The sequence below is a fragment of the Opisthorchis viverrini genome (genome assembly GCF_000715545.1).
Source record: "Opisthorchis viverrini unplaced genomic scaffold opera_v5_452, whole genome shotgun sequence".
Taxonomy (NCBI): Eukaryota; Metazoa; Platyhelminthes; class Trematoda; order Opisthorchiida; family Opisthorchiidae; genus Opisthorchis; species Opisthorchis viverrini.
This window is the reverse complement of record NW_008752114.1, coordinates 284,441-299,949: the sequence shown is the minus strand read 5'-3', so window position 1 is coordinate 299,949 and position 15,509 is coordinate 284,441. Positions and strand designations below refer to the sequence as shown.

General features: G+C 44.0%; 1 protein-coding gene across 1 annotated transcript in view; it reads right to left on the bottom strand.

The window, feature by feature from the left end:
• The window catches only part of T265_11173 (hypothetical protein), a gene marked incomplete at both ends in the record, with an annotated part of 38,743 nt that overhangs the window by 6,050 nt on the left and 17,184 nt on the right, over positions 1 to 15,509 (bottom strand). Inside the window, 2 exons of the mRNA XM_009177762.1 lie at positions 6,953 to 7,714; positions 7,938 to 8,037. Of these exons, the coding sequence (XP_009176026.1) occupies positions 6,953 to 7,714; positions 7,938 to 8,037 (862 nt within the window). The remainder of the gene's footprint in view (positions 1 to 6,952; positions 7,715 to 7,937; positions 8,038 to 15,509) is intronic.

The following is a 15,509-nucleotide window of genomic DNA, read 5'->3' as shown; positions in this document are numbered from 1 at the left end:
TGATGATGATGATGATGATGATGATGATGATGATGATTATATAGTCTCGTACAGCAGTGGCGTCCTACATGATTGCTTAGTGCGTCTAAAACTGTTTTCGGTGTATGCTACTGACCTCTTATAATAAAACGCCTTTTTTTCATCGTTCGTGCACGGATGATTCAGACTCTGGCCATGTGGATCATGGACCTGAATTCCAGCATACCTAACAAAGTTTGTCTGACTTCTACTAATCCACAGTCATGCTTACTGCTTCCTTCAAGCTTGAGGCTTCACAACCACTAGGCTCGCACCAACTCGATGGTTACCACTCTCAATCGTCAGTTTTGGAGTATGATCTTGGAGTGCTAGCGGTGAATAGACTTGAGCCAAGCTTGAATGTGAACGGAACACGCTTTACTATAATCGAAATCAGCGAGTTTGTTATACAATTGATACTTCGTCCTGTAAGTGAACCAAGCCTGTGTTTAAAAGCACCGTACAGCGGTTTCATCCTACTCGGGAATCCTCAGCAGTGTGCAGTTGACGAACCTCAGAGAGTTCTGAACCCACAATCCTCCGGCCAGTAGTTAAACATCTGAGCGCCTGACCGCAAGAGCGACTGAACAGCAGTGTGATTGGCTCCCATTGAACTTAGTTTATTTTAGCAAAAAAAAACTGTAACTTTGGCCGTTACATTTCGATTTTGGAGAAAGATGTATAATAGTGACTTATTCAACCCTGCACTGACGGTGTCACCTCGATTAACGATGAATGGTTTGCAATCCAACTGTAAAGTTTTGCGAGCAGACCAAGAACCAATAACGCATCAAGGCTTTCGCATTTGTGTACGAGGTTAGTAATATACTACTCATAAGGTTGCTGAATACTCCTCAACAGCCCACGATCGGTTTCGCCCTTCTTGGGGCTCATCAGATAGGCACAGCCCCCGAGTGAAGCACATTCAGTTGCCTGGAAACATCAAAACCGAGAGGCTCAGCCGGGTCCCGGGTGAGTCTCTCACAAAACCAAATTAGTTTGCAAATGAGTGTATTTCGCTAGCATATGTTAGGTTGAACCTTGACACAACCACAGGCCGCAAAATTTACAAATATAATTTTTTATTTTGACTATGAACGGCAAGTTCTACGCAAACGTTCGTTGGGATGAATCTTAATAAGATTGACTCTAATATGGAGTGGTTTGGAAGTATGCTGAACTACTGGTGTAACGGTGATACTACTGATGGGAGCATGCAAGTAGTATGTTTTCTGTTAAATTCGCTTTGCGTCTCTTGTTAAAGGAGATCTGTTGGGGAATTTGTGGAGTGGCTTTGTAGCATTTGCTTGGATTTGAGCGATAAATGTTTTGAGTCAATAAATATCCATGAAAGTTTAAGAAGACGCGTTCAGTTTTTGTAAATAAGATGCAAATGAGAGTTGTGTTTCCCTATCCAATAGTCTTTAACTGATCAGTTGGCATTTTCTAATAAATAGCTCGGCAGTGAAGTCCTTCTTCCTTTCACTGATATTCTGGTTGGGTAGTTGACCCGGTATTCGATCGATCAATCGAGCCTCATTGCTGCCTCCTAAACCGAGGGAGCAGATCGATAGTCACATGATCAACGGCCAATAGGGGCATGAGCTGTTCGCGGATTTTCCACTACTATCGAGAGACTGTGGATAGTGTCGTCCACAGTGACCACAGGCGCGATCGATAACTTCCTGCGTCATAAAATTCTGCCTAAGTTGACATCTGGGTTAAACAACCACTCACAGCATACTCGGATCGCGCCGTGAGGCTAGTGGTCGGAGTATTCCAGAGATGGTATAAAATCGGCCTGTGCATTGAGTGTGTGATAGACCTCTCTGCGATCAGGCTAGTCTCGGTTGTATCAAGACTAATGCTTCCGGCACTGGGATAATTCTAATATATTTGTAGACATAGGTGACTGGCTAACCATATCACAAACTGGAATGGGTTCATAACTAACTGGGCGTTTGAACCGAACAAGGTGAATCTTACTTCGTTTCAGCCGTGCCTCCGTGAATCCGTCGAGGTTTCGACTCATATGGGAGGAAATTTGGTGATATTCAAGAGAGATCTCATCCTGTCAGTGAGGTTGAAACGCTGAGAAACACTGTACGGCTGTTTCATCCTTTCCGGGAATCATCAGTAGTGCGTTTCGATCACGTGGTTGAACGCTTATCCGCTTAGCCACGAGCGCCCGATTGCCAATTTGATTGGCTTTCAATTAGACCGGACACGGCTGCCCTCAAAATCGACAGCAAAGCCATCCGAAGATTTGTTGGTTTTTCCGGAGCCAGACTGAGCTACTGGACTATTTATGATAAATGGTCATCTATTCAAGAAAACAGTTAATCGGAGCAATGCACATCCAAATTGTATTCACCAGTTGAACAAGCGTGTTCGAAGGGAACGTGACGCTCAATTCAGCAATGTGCGACCACCAGGGTCACGTGTTCGATCGGTCGATGAGTCCTAACTGAGGCAACTTGCCTCACGTGTCTGAGTTTTTGGGGGACAAAGCAGATCTCCTGTCGGTTTAATCAGATGAACAAGACGAAACCAGAATCGCTACACAATGCACAGACGTGGTTGGTACTCCCCCACGTCATAGGTGTATTCAACGCAAAGACACTTCGGTTCAACAGCCATTCAGACAAATTATAAAAAGAGTATTTCGTTGCGTCATCTTAATAGCTGGTGCACTTGCATTTTTCAATTGATTTACGAGATGCACATAAATTTTTTTGATTGAATGAATTGTGCGCAACTGAGCGGCATGATTGGTTGGATAACTCGTCAAAGCAACGAAACTGATGCTTTAGCCGTTCAGAGCGTAAGCACCGCTCAATACACAAGTTTTATTGATCGTGTGTCGAAAATAACTACCGACAGTTAGTCATGTGACGCTAAAATGAACGTCTAAATTGCTCGTATTTGCGGTAAGAAGTCAGTATTGTCTCTCATGTGGTTTTTGAGCATTTGAGTGTAGGGTGTAGTTTGAACATCATGGTTTAGATGACATTTGGATCAAAATGCTACCTCATATCAGTCAGCCCTCTAAAACCCAACCAAATGAATCATACGAGGGCTCACTTCTTCAAGATTGTTTACGCGTGCACACTACTTACTAGGTTGGGATCCAAACCTCATTATCTTGTTGTTGAAGTCAAACTCGAACACAATTACTCATTTGCCCGTTCGACACCGTACAGCAAACCATAAGAATGTGGGCGGGGGTTGTGAGTAGATCCCCGCAGTTGCAGTGAATACGGTTCATTGATCGGATGAATTTGGTGGTACCCACAATTTCTGTATTATTCGAATGTCCTATTGATATATTATACGATATCAGACTACTGAATAAACTTCCGATTAGCCGTGAATAATCCGCTGTACAGAATTTCGTGACAAGCGTACCAGTCTAGCTATGATAGAAGGTTTTAATAACATTAGAGGACCGGAGACAACTGGCATTTCTGACTGTTTTTTACACAAGTTACGCTCAAAAGCCCCAAAACCACTTCATGCTTAGGTCAGCACTTTCAAAAGTTTAGAAGAGCATAGAATGGATCTGGTCTTGACTCAGGATACACATGGCGAGGTGCCTCAGCTCCCGGTTAAACAGTTCGGGTAGAAAATGATGGAACGAGCCTCATGAACTTTGCGTCATGATGACATGTTCCAGCGTCAATTCTCAAAACCGAGCACTATAACACCTTCTTAGAAGAGGGACACCCAGATCTACATCCTGAGAGGTATCTATTGAATTGGACGGCCTTGAAATGACGAAATGACTACGCGTAGGCAAAGATAATATGGGAATCTGGCGAGGTCATTTTTACTGAAATTCCGCACTCTAATTATTCAAACTGTCACTCAGAGCAAAATACAAAAGCATCTTTTCATTGATCCTCGGAATTCATGTAGAAAGTTTGTCAGCACCGAATCCTCGCAAATTGTCACCATACTACTGATAGACCAGGCGAGTAGTCTACTGTTAGTTACCAAGCTCCGCCCCGCATCTGCTGGAAGGTGAAGTTTATTGTGAAAACTGTGGGATTGCTCCGCAGTACTCGTTTACTATTGTGTAATAGTCACTGAATATCCTGGAAAGCCAAGAGGACGCGTGAAAATGTTCAGTTTTTAAAGACTGTGTCCATATGAGATGTTTGCTTTCCCGTCTAACGACTTGTAACTGCTTGGTTCGTGTTTCGTCATATCCGTCTTTGCAGCGGAAGGCTTTCTTTCTTCCACTTTGTAGCATGATAGTCTTCCGCACACGAGGAGCAATCATCGACTGATAAACACAAGGCGAGTACCCCTTGAGGGCGTACTAAACGTTCCACTCAATTCGGCTGTTCATATCGTGCTAATTTAAATCAAGTCGATCCTTCAGGAGTTACTGTATGTGGTTAATCCAAGTCACGTGCTGTTAATTTAGTATGACTACATCATACTAAATTAATCTGGCTAAAATCGACCCACAATGTCCAGATATTCGTATGACACCAGTCAATTTCGAAATATAAGCTACTGCTCCAACGAACTTCGATTTTACCAAGAGCTGCCCCAATTCGTGTTCATCACCGCAATAGAATGAGCCATCGAGTTCATTCCAAGATGTCCGACCGCTCACTGGTGGGCGAAATGACTCCCTTCTGGGATATTGGTATGGCCCGGAAACAAGTCTCTGGACTGGCCAACTTCACTGAAGTGTCAGCTTCAAACGCTGCTCTGGTGCCGACACACAGAAGTGGATGTATTCATCGAAGGACGTGCCATAGTCAAGAGATTAAGCAAATTCTTGTATGACAGTTGCCAACTTGGCGCCAACCAAAAAGGCATCATAATTTTCTCGATATATCTGCCATTTTTTAACTATTGTTACGTCACAGGCTCCAGTAGTCTTACTCTGCTTCTTACCCACATGAATTTTTCTCTAGTATTCGACCCCTATAAGCCAATGGGCCGATGGATTTATGGCGTCCATTCTTCGCTACATTTGACGGATGGAACGCTTTATTGTCCCCTATTCCATAGATGAGCTCATTTGCGCACCAGCTTGTTTTCCCCGGAAGACTCAACTGAATCCGCTTATGGTGTTCTTCAACTAAATGTGTCGCACAAAAGATGCCTCACGTTTCAGTTGGTACGATATTTGAGATATCGCAGTATATTTTCATAAAGGAAACTATTCTGAAAATTCTTCGACAGCCCACGACCGATTTCACCCTTCTTGTGGATCACCAGGTAAGCGCAGACCCCAGGTTGCCCTCAGCCTTATGTTCTCCTTGAATTCAAATTAGACTGATCTCGACAAACACACTCATTTGCAAATCAACTTGGTTTTCACGAGAGGCCCAGTTAAACCTCTCGTTTATGACAGTCTGCAACAGAAGGTGCTGCACACAGGCCGCCTCATGTTTCAGCGAGTATTTCGCAGCATATTTCCTTGAAGGATACTACTCACAAGGTTGCTGAAAACATCTCGAGGAGTTTCAGTTTCATTTAAACCCCTACTTAGCAATAAAATCTAATAACCCATAAGTTGACATCATCAATTCAAAAAAATCATGACTTTTCCATCCCAAACAGATAGAACAACAATTCCAGAAAATGGACTTTTCGCGCTTTCCATCCATAAAGAATTTTGGTCCTTTTTGTATGAAATTCTTTTCCCCACGCTTTCAGGGTCACCAGAACTCAGTCCCTGTCAGGACGCGCCCAGACAGAAAAAAAGCGCATGTGCAGAGAGTGAAGCATCCCCACCATCAGTACGACTCGTCCGGAAAGTAGGTGAGTTGGCGGCTCACACCAAATACGACTTAGCAACACACGACCAGCGTAGTGTGCCTGAGAGTGTTCACGACCGAAAGACCGCCATTGGTTGTACGGAACGAACAATTGAACGACCATATTTGGCCATTTGGTCATCTTATATATTTACGCAGACGCCCTGTATGTTTTGTCCTGACACTACAACCGTGTCCCCAGTTCTCTGACTCCTCCCTATCGCGTAGTCTGGCAGGCTCGGTGCAGGCCTAGCCCATAAACTGCCACCCACGATACAACAGTCCCGTTCCAACAAAGAGTGGGCCTTGGGTAGTAATCTTCATTTTGGAATTTTTAGTGCACAAGGTCCCTTCCAACTTTGTTCAGCATCGTACTTACTACGGATACAATCTCCAAATCACTGGTACGGTTCATGTCAGGTAAGAAACAAGGGCCGCTAAACTGTACATCAGTAGTCAAGTCTGCCATGGACTCAAAAACAAGAAATCATCTGAAACTGCATCGTCTTAAAACACTGCCAGTTTATTCATGGTTCGTTTCCTTGAAATCATTCAATCGATCGATCCACCGATCGATAGGTCACACGTAGGTAACCATGGTTACGGATGTCAAACGTTCGGACTAGTCGGAAGGTATGTGATGTAAATTCTACAGCTATTTGAAAAGTGCCACAACGGATACTCGGAAGAGGCTGTCAAAGGGTTTTCAGCAACCTTACGAGTAGTGTGTTGCGCGTTTGATATCTTACCAACTGAAACACGAAGAGATCTGTGTGCAGCAAATTTAATTGGAGATTACCACAAACGATGGATTCGTTTGAGTCTCCCGTTAAAGCCGAATTAGTTTGCTCAAGTTTCACGATTAACCAAAAACTATTGGCCGTCAAGAGTACCTGAATAATTATGTTTGTTGGCACTCTCGGTTGAGCAGCTGTCAGGAAAGAGTTGGAGAATACCGATAGCAACGAATTTGCAGTGACTCATCCAATAAAGCACTCAGCCATAGTGCAAACTCCCCACTGTCTGTTTATTGTGTTCGATTTTACGTTAACGTTAGGTGGATCTCTGGCACTGACCTGTGAAAATTCCATCTCATCTTAATGAGAGCGATACCATAGAAACATCTGTGCTCTCAGGTTGAAACGACCTACCTGAGTTTCGACTATTTTGGGCCGGACAGGTCGCCGAACCACCGGACTTTCCCCGGACGGCGGATTTGTCGTTCCAAACCCAGTGTAATTTGTCTTTCCCGGGGACGAGTCAGGTCTAGCAGGGTTCGACTGGGACGAGTTGGATATCACCTGAGGATATTTGCGTAGTGTTTCCAATCCAGGTGACTCATTCTCGCTCTCATCTGCTGTATCGTTCGAGTAGTGAAAGTCCAGGTATTTTTGTTTCCATCGTTGATTGAATGAAGACATTCGGAGCCAACGTTTGAGCCGAGGGCTAGTATACGTGTCATTTGTGTTGTCAGATTCGGCAGGCGAAAGTGGAGCTCGACTGACCAGCTCAATATCGCAGTTGCTCATGTCTCGTTTGGGAAAAAGAGGAGACGGTTGGTAACTGGTTGGATACGATGCATAGGCATTTGAAGAGGATGCCGGTGAGCTTGCCTGAGACCGCGAGATTGGCTGATCCATCATCATCGAAGGTCTATTGTTCCTTTCAACTTGATCTAAGAATAACACGTTGCGTCGTCGATTGTCCACTGACCGCAGTCCAACTGAAGCCTCGTTTTGTGGCATCCAGTTCGAATTAAGTAGTACATTGTGTCTGCTTGATGTAGCCGATCGAATGTCTGCGAAAGAAGCCATATTCCTCATGTCTTCTCCATTCTCCTGAGAAGAGGAATCTTTATGCGCCCCCTTTGCACGGAGAATGGACTTTTTTGGTTTGTGGAAATCCAGAAGTTGCTGGCAGAAAGGAAAGAAAAGTTTACGAGTGAGAAACTGGGGTTAAGAATAACTTTTTGGGGAAAGTTTATAGGTAATCAATCAACCATGTGTGCTTGAGACAACGCAACCCAGGTAAACCTGGGTTGAACTGAACTGCTGGTCGGCTACCATATATAGTAAGTAACAGGTAAGAAAGAGGTTATCTCCCATCGATAAAGTATTTGTTTGAACATGCACGTACTAGAGGGTAGAGACCATTAACGGCCAGATGAACTTCACGCTTAGTTACCACGTCGCCCAGAGGAAGCACGGAGACCATGATACTGCCAGGCTGCCCCAACCTAGACAGGGAAAGTAGAGATACAGCGGTCGTATTCGAACCACGGACCTTCTGCTCAGCAAATTCGCCCCCGAACTAGTGAGCCGTCTCTCTACCTGAGGGAGATGATTCATCGTAAGAGACACGAATCACACCATGCTTGAAAGGGCGTACTAACGTGAAAGTTCATTGGATTAGCCTTCCTTGGGCCTAGGATATCCAATGTCACTACCATCGATTTATGGTTCGTCCCAAGAATAACATGACCTCCATTAAGCCGAAAAATTCCGCCATCGTTTCAAATTCATTACACAACAGAATGCTTCAGAAATATAATAGATGATGCTCAATCATGTGATGAGATTGCAGAAAAACGAACGTAGAACATAAAGGAAACTACTCACAAGGTTGCTGAAAACTCTTCGATAGCCCACGACCGGTTTCGCCCTTCTTGGGGCTCATCAGGTAGGCGCAGTCCCCGAGTTTCCGTCAACCTTATGATATACTTGAACCCAAACTGCACTGTTTGCGAGAAATACACTCATTTGCAAATCAATTTGGTCCCAACTGAATCATGAGGTGGCCTGTGTGCAGCACATTCAGCTGGAGGGCATCATAAACGAGAGATTCAATTGAGTCTCCCGTGAAAACCAAATTGATTTGCAAATGAGTGTATTTCTCGCGAACTTAGAACATGTTGCAACCGCAAACGTACGTCTCCTGAGTCCTCTTTGTGGCTACGTGGCTTTTTCTACTTTCAAACGTCCTTCAGGAGACTTGTTTTTACAACTTCATTGCACTTTAACGACCAGGCTTGCTCACCTTTATTGATTTATGACTGGACCCTTTGTCGGTACGTCCCCACAAAGATTCGCTCCATCTGAACAAATCAATTGCCAACCCGTAGCTGTTCCGGGATATCAAATCAAACTTTATACCAGTCTTTTGATTGGAGATGAGGACTTCACACGGTAACTGACTGCTACAATACTATCCACCCAAGGTGATGGTCTCGAACTGAGGAGGGCATACGATGCAAACAGTTATAGCTAAACCGCACGAAGTGAATTCACACATATGCGTGTCCTTTAATCCGTACAGGCTGTTTTGGAGCTGCCCGGAGCATAAAAACGATATCCCAAGCAATATGTTCTTTTAAAAAATTGGCTCTCTTTTGCCCCTGTGGGTGTGCACTCCAGAAATGGCACACTGTATGCGTATCCTGGGAGCTGACTCATGTGTGACCTAGAGTAATCTGACCTTCATGAAACGATGCGGACAAGACTGGACACACCCTCATGATGGACCACAATAAAGGTTCTTCCGAAAGAATACTCTCCGGAAAGATGGATACTTTCAAAGCAAAATTTTAACAAAAATCTCGTTTGCGTACGAATTTGGTTTTGATCGGAAACCCAAATGAATCCAGCTAAATCTGTCGTTTATGGTTGTCTACTTCAACTAAACAAGATTTTTCAACAACCTTATGAGTAGTGTACTGCTGCTAGACAATCACAAAATCTTTCTTGCAACGCTTCACCCTACAGAGACAGAAAAAGCCAATAGATATGATTTTATTTGCTTACATGAAATAGAACATGCTATTATTAGGACGCCGGGAGTCGAAAATGCCAAACGTTTCTGAAATTTAAAACTTTGTCTTTTAAGTGCCTCAAACTTTTGTTCTGCGCGGAAATTTTTGTAAAGTTTCTGGCCATACAGAATAACCAATTAGATACTTCGACGCTTGTGCCTGCAGAGGCATTTTTCCACTTTTATGTTCTCTCGGGATTTTCGAGAAGGTTGTGCAACCGGCCTTCAAATGATTTGAAATCTTCGGGCCGTAGCACAGGTTTTTTCTCTTCGTTCTTGGCGCAAACCGTATTTGGGTTCGTGTGTAACACGCAAATCAGGAGACAAGAGCGTACACACGTGACAAAACTGACAGTCTTGTTGCAGAATGGATCAATAGGACTATCCAGTAACGCGCTTCGAGTCGGGTCGCATATGATTGGTTGAATGAATATCCATGGTATAAGTGGTTGGCGTACTGACTGTGAATGGGAGATCAGTTGAGAACTAAGGAAGTACAGCGTCGTAAGCCGGGTTAAGCAACAGCAGTTGCTTGATCAGCATACCAAATGGATAGCAGACAAATGGTATGGATCAATGAGGCATTTGTGTAACGACGGATACTACTGAGGGAGCATGCCAGTAGTATCACGTTTTCTCGTAAGTCTGCTACACGTCCATTGAAAAGTGAGATTTATTGCGGAATTTGTGGTATCGCTTTCTAGCACTCGTTTACGTTTGAGTGGTAGTCAGTGAGTATCCAGGAAAGTTCAGGAGACGCGTTCGAGAAGAAGAAGGATACACAGCTTTTTTAAACAAGACGCATGTGAGAGTTTTGCTTCCCTGTCCGATAGTGTCTAACTGAACAGTTGGCGATTTGCAATCAATAACTCCGCAGCGAAGGCCTTCTTCCTTCCACCAGGGGCGACCTGCTTGAGGTATCAGCCATCACGCCAAAGAAGATCTTAGTGCTTGGCTTTAACTTGGGTAGTCTGACGCTGATGCGTATACCAAATGAAAATCAGGCAAATGGTGTGGTGCATCGATGAAGCAGTTGTCACTGCCACATAACATCCTGCCGTGCTGACATTCCTTAACATTTCATTTATGGGCAGCCGGAGCCAAAGTATGTTGCACTTGTAAGGATATTTGATTGCGAAATTCTTACATTAGTTTTTGGTTGGAACATGCATCATGATGGTACGGCAGTGAGGCACCGGTGTTGAACACTGATGCTGTCGATGATGATGATAATGATGGTGATCATGATGACGATGATGATGATGGTGATGATGATGATGATGATGATGATGATGATGATGATGATGATGATGATGATGATGAATGGTTGGAACTGTTCAGTCAGTTGAGGCTACTGCGTTTGGAAATGGGAACAGTAGGCGGTGATTCATCGGACGGGTAGTACAAATCATGAAATAAAGGTCAATCAACTGTAGTAAGGCAGACGTAGGGATAGGGAAAGCAGTATATTAGTCAGCTAATTGCCTGGAATGTCTTGGGGATCTGGCCTGGTGTATGCCATCGTCAGACGATAGGCGAACACCGAGCAAGTTTAGCTGGAGGGATTGGACAAGACTCTTTGGTTCACAGAATTCGGGTGTGAACAGTCAGATGACAACAGATGCAGTAATCGCGAGCCAGTTTTGTGACGCGACCCAACTAACGATGCTTCCCGCTTCGACTAGGTGGACTACAGCAGAATCCTGGATTTTGCATCTACTTCCCTGGGTGAGCCGTTTCGCGCAGTCTGCTTGTACAAATGCCCCGCCGTATTACCTAAGTAAATGGCACCAGATGCGTACTTGAGTTCATTAACAGTCATTGAAGAGGTCAACATTGATAGTTTGTCTTTATTTTTCGGGCATTCAGGCATTTCAGGCCCCCTCACGAGTTTAACAAACAACACACGCTTTCCGTAAGTGATACGCACATGTGTATCGATTTTCCACCACTGATCAATGCACTGCATTGATTTGTCCATCCGAGTGAGTGATTTTCACTCACCAAATCCGCCTACATATGGTTTGTCCGCTTTTTCACTGTGATGCACCAAACCAGATTATCTTGCTTACATGCAACCGCCGATACCTTTCAGGGTATTTCCACTGATAGCAAATTGAGGAGTACCACTTTCGGTAAATGGGTGTCAGCATGATCGGACATTAATAAAAAAAAAGCTGACCGGCGAAGAGGAACCAATAAAAAAGTTAGCGCAATAAAAAATCGCAGTACGTTGCGATTCTGTCAGGATATGCTATACTGATGTGCTGTGCCGTGTCCCGTCTCGAAATCTCCATGAGACCCTAGATAAAACCATGGTCCATAGTCAGCCATTATCGTGTGACAGAATTCATCAGCTCAGGATTCTGACAACAGACTAGCGCTCTTGTGCATCTGGTATGCTGATGAAAGGAAGAAGGCCTTCGCTGAGGGGTTCTTTACCAGGAAATGCCAACTGACCAGTTACAGACTATTGGACAGGGAAACGAAACTCTCCTATGCATATTGTTTACAAAACTGAATATCCATCTTCTCCTTGAACGCGTCTTCCTGAACATTCCTGGATATTCGTTGACTGTTGCTCAAATCCAAGCAAATGCTACAAAGCGGCTCCACAAATTCCTCAACAGATCTCCCTTTTCAAGCGAATTTACAAGAAGAAACCATACTATTCGAATGCCTCCCCTATCAGTGGTATCACCGTTACACTGGCAGCTTCCAACAATCAAGGATGGAGTCGAATTCCAGATCGTTCCAGTGTGGAAAACAGAAGCGTATACTATTGAAGATATGCAGTGTGGTCTATTCCTAGCCATCATATATGACAATCTACGTCTCCTGATGACATCAGGCACTTTTACTCTCATCCAGCTTCTAATGAACGCGCAAAAACAACAGTTTGATAAAAGCATCTTTGCTTCAAGAGTATGCGTGTTCTAACACGAAATAAGATGTGTGAAGCAAGACATGAAATGGGTTCCAAGTTAATTATAAACAACCAAAGCGTTCCCAAAGTCATTGGGAACTTAAATTGATACTTTTCGTTTGAATCGAATGTTCAACAAGGCCTTTGTCGATCATCCCATACATTTCACGTGTTCTGACTTTTGCTGCATAAATTCAAGAAGTGCTCTTGAGACACGGCATTCAATTTGGAGACAGAATGGTTCAATGGAATCGCTATTTTGGTGAGTGAGTATTTTGAGATAAAACGAGGCTTGTTTTCTGGGTATTAACAGAGCAATGAACCGAGTTTTATATTGTTTACACTGAGATACTCTGGGTCTAGAAAACATACGAAACATCGACCGATTTTCCTACCACTCCCTAAACTCACACAGACCGACAAAATCTGCGAACGACCCCCAAGAGGAATATTCCATTAAGGTGTCCTAGACCGGAAAGCAAGATCGCGAATTCCGGATTCAGCTTGAAGACAATCCACCCTAACCAATTGTCAGGGCGCGCCCAGACAGAAGAAAAAGCACATGTGCGGAGAGTGACGCATCCCCAAGGTCACCATCAGTTCGACACGTCCGGTAGCGGCTCCCACCTAACAAGGCTTAGCAACACACGACCAGCGTAGTGGGCCTGAGAGTGTTCACGACCGGAACACCACCATTGGCTGTACGGAGCGAACAAGTGAACGACCATATTTGGCCATTTAGTCATCCTATATATTTACGCAGAGGCTCTGTATGTTTTGTCCTGACAATACAGCCGTGTCCCCAGTTCTCTGTCTTCTCCCTATCGCGTACTCTGGCAGGCTCAGTGTAGGTGTAACCCAATAACTCGGCCACCGCGCAATACAACACCAATCTACCGTAAATGCTAGTCATCCCTACTAACCAACAAACTGGGAATTCAGACTGATACCCTGCAGTGATCACGTCGACTAGTTGTAAAAATCTCACGGATTGGTTCTCTGACTGCCTTAAAATTCGATCAACTAGAAAACACATTCACTTGACCCGCGGAAGCTTTCAAATCCACCGTTTGTTTAGCAAAATTCCAAGACGATGAGTATTTAGTCAGTTCCAAGCCACTTCTAAATGACGACCAATAATCCTTACCAAACTTATCATCAAACAGTAGATCTTTCACATTTTGAAACTTTTTGACTCCAGTTAGAATCCACTAAGTGAATGAATCATTTTCCTCAGAAATATCAAAGGATTTACATTTCACATGCTTCAACGGTACTAATATTATCTTCATAAGGCTGGCTGGAATCTAAATCAGACAGAATTATCCCCCTCTGAGTAGGGTGTAAACTGGAAAATTTAATATGTTATCCTTTCCGTCAATATTCCATTAATATCATGCAGCCTCTGGCGGTATTACGCATCTGCCTACTCCAGGTAACCGTCAATTTAATCGCCGCGCGCGTCGTTCAGTCGCCCACTCACCGGCAAAAGTTGGAATCCATTTGTAGGTTACATCAGTGCGGGAGGGTCGCCGCATCCGACAGATATGTAATTCAAACGATGCATACGCTGATCGATCCTCACAAAGTAAGACCATACAAACGATTCACTGGTAAAGTATTCTACAACATTCCTGAGTTTGATTGTGCCGGACCGATTCATATCAAAAAAACGTAAATCATCACCTTGATACAACCATAGATTTAAGATTTAGGTAGGTAGGCATCGAGAACTCCCATCATTTGCCCATCCCAAACAGGTTTCCGTATGGATGAGTTTATGAGACTATTTTAAGTTATATTGTCCTTCCTGGGCGGCAGATTTGAAAGTGGAACCACTCCAGTCACTCAACAGATGAGGTAGGTCGGTGAGGAAGTGGTGAACGCACTATTTGGAAGGTCCATGGTTCGAACCCAACATCTGCATCTCGACTGCTCCTGTCTACGCTTGCGAAACCTGGTAGCATTGGCCCCCTTGCTTCTCTCGGCTGGCATGGCAGTTGGGCATTAAGAGGGTGTCACAGAAAAACGGTTTTTGTTGTTTATTCCTCCAACCAGAGCGCTGGACTAAATTTGGTGAATTTAACTTGGTCACATGACTGGACGAACGTTAAGGAGAAAAGCTGCTCTGCAACACTGTTCATTTAACTTTCATTCGGCTCAACAAAAAGCTTCCATCGACCGAAAAGAAGTTCTTTTGAGTGGATACCACCATTGATTGTGCCCATCTGGTCCATGCAAAATGAACTATCCTGTTACTGGGGATGACACAATTCCACTGGCGATTCCAGATGGCATCATTATCTGCCCAAGTGCAGCGATGTTTAGACTTACTTCGCTTTTTATTAGCTTATTTGTCATAAAAGGTTAGCTCTCTGCAATGCTCTAGTACTCATGTGGACCAAAGCACCACTGTGCACGAACGTTCACTCCTAGTTGAACTTGAAAGGAGAAAAATGTTTTTACCCTTGTCCCACTTCAAAAGACTTTCCGAAAATTAATTTCGTTCCTCTACGTTTGTATCACTTGCTAAATCGTTTTCGGAGGTCTTGCTCTGTAACTGAGGCCAGTTATGTGTAAAAATCGAGAACCACTGTATAACTGTTTCATCCTTTTTGGGAATCATCAGCAGTGCGCATCTTGTGAAACTCCAGTCTGGAGATTCGAACCCACGACTTCCCAGCTAATAGTTCGAACACCTAGCTTTTCCTCAATGAGCGACTGATCATCAATGTGATTTGCTGGTACTACTGATTCTTCGATCACATGATGCTAGTCACGTGGTCACACCGGTTGACTAGCCCCTCGAGTAACTTCTGAGACGGGAGTTTTACTCATCAGGTGAACTTTATTCTTCCTCTGGGCTACTTGCATCGTCGTCGTCATCAAAGACAGCAACATCAGTGTTGGCACTGATGCCTCACTGCCGTACAACTATAAGGTTCGTCTAGTTATATATATATACATATATATAT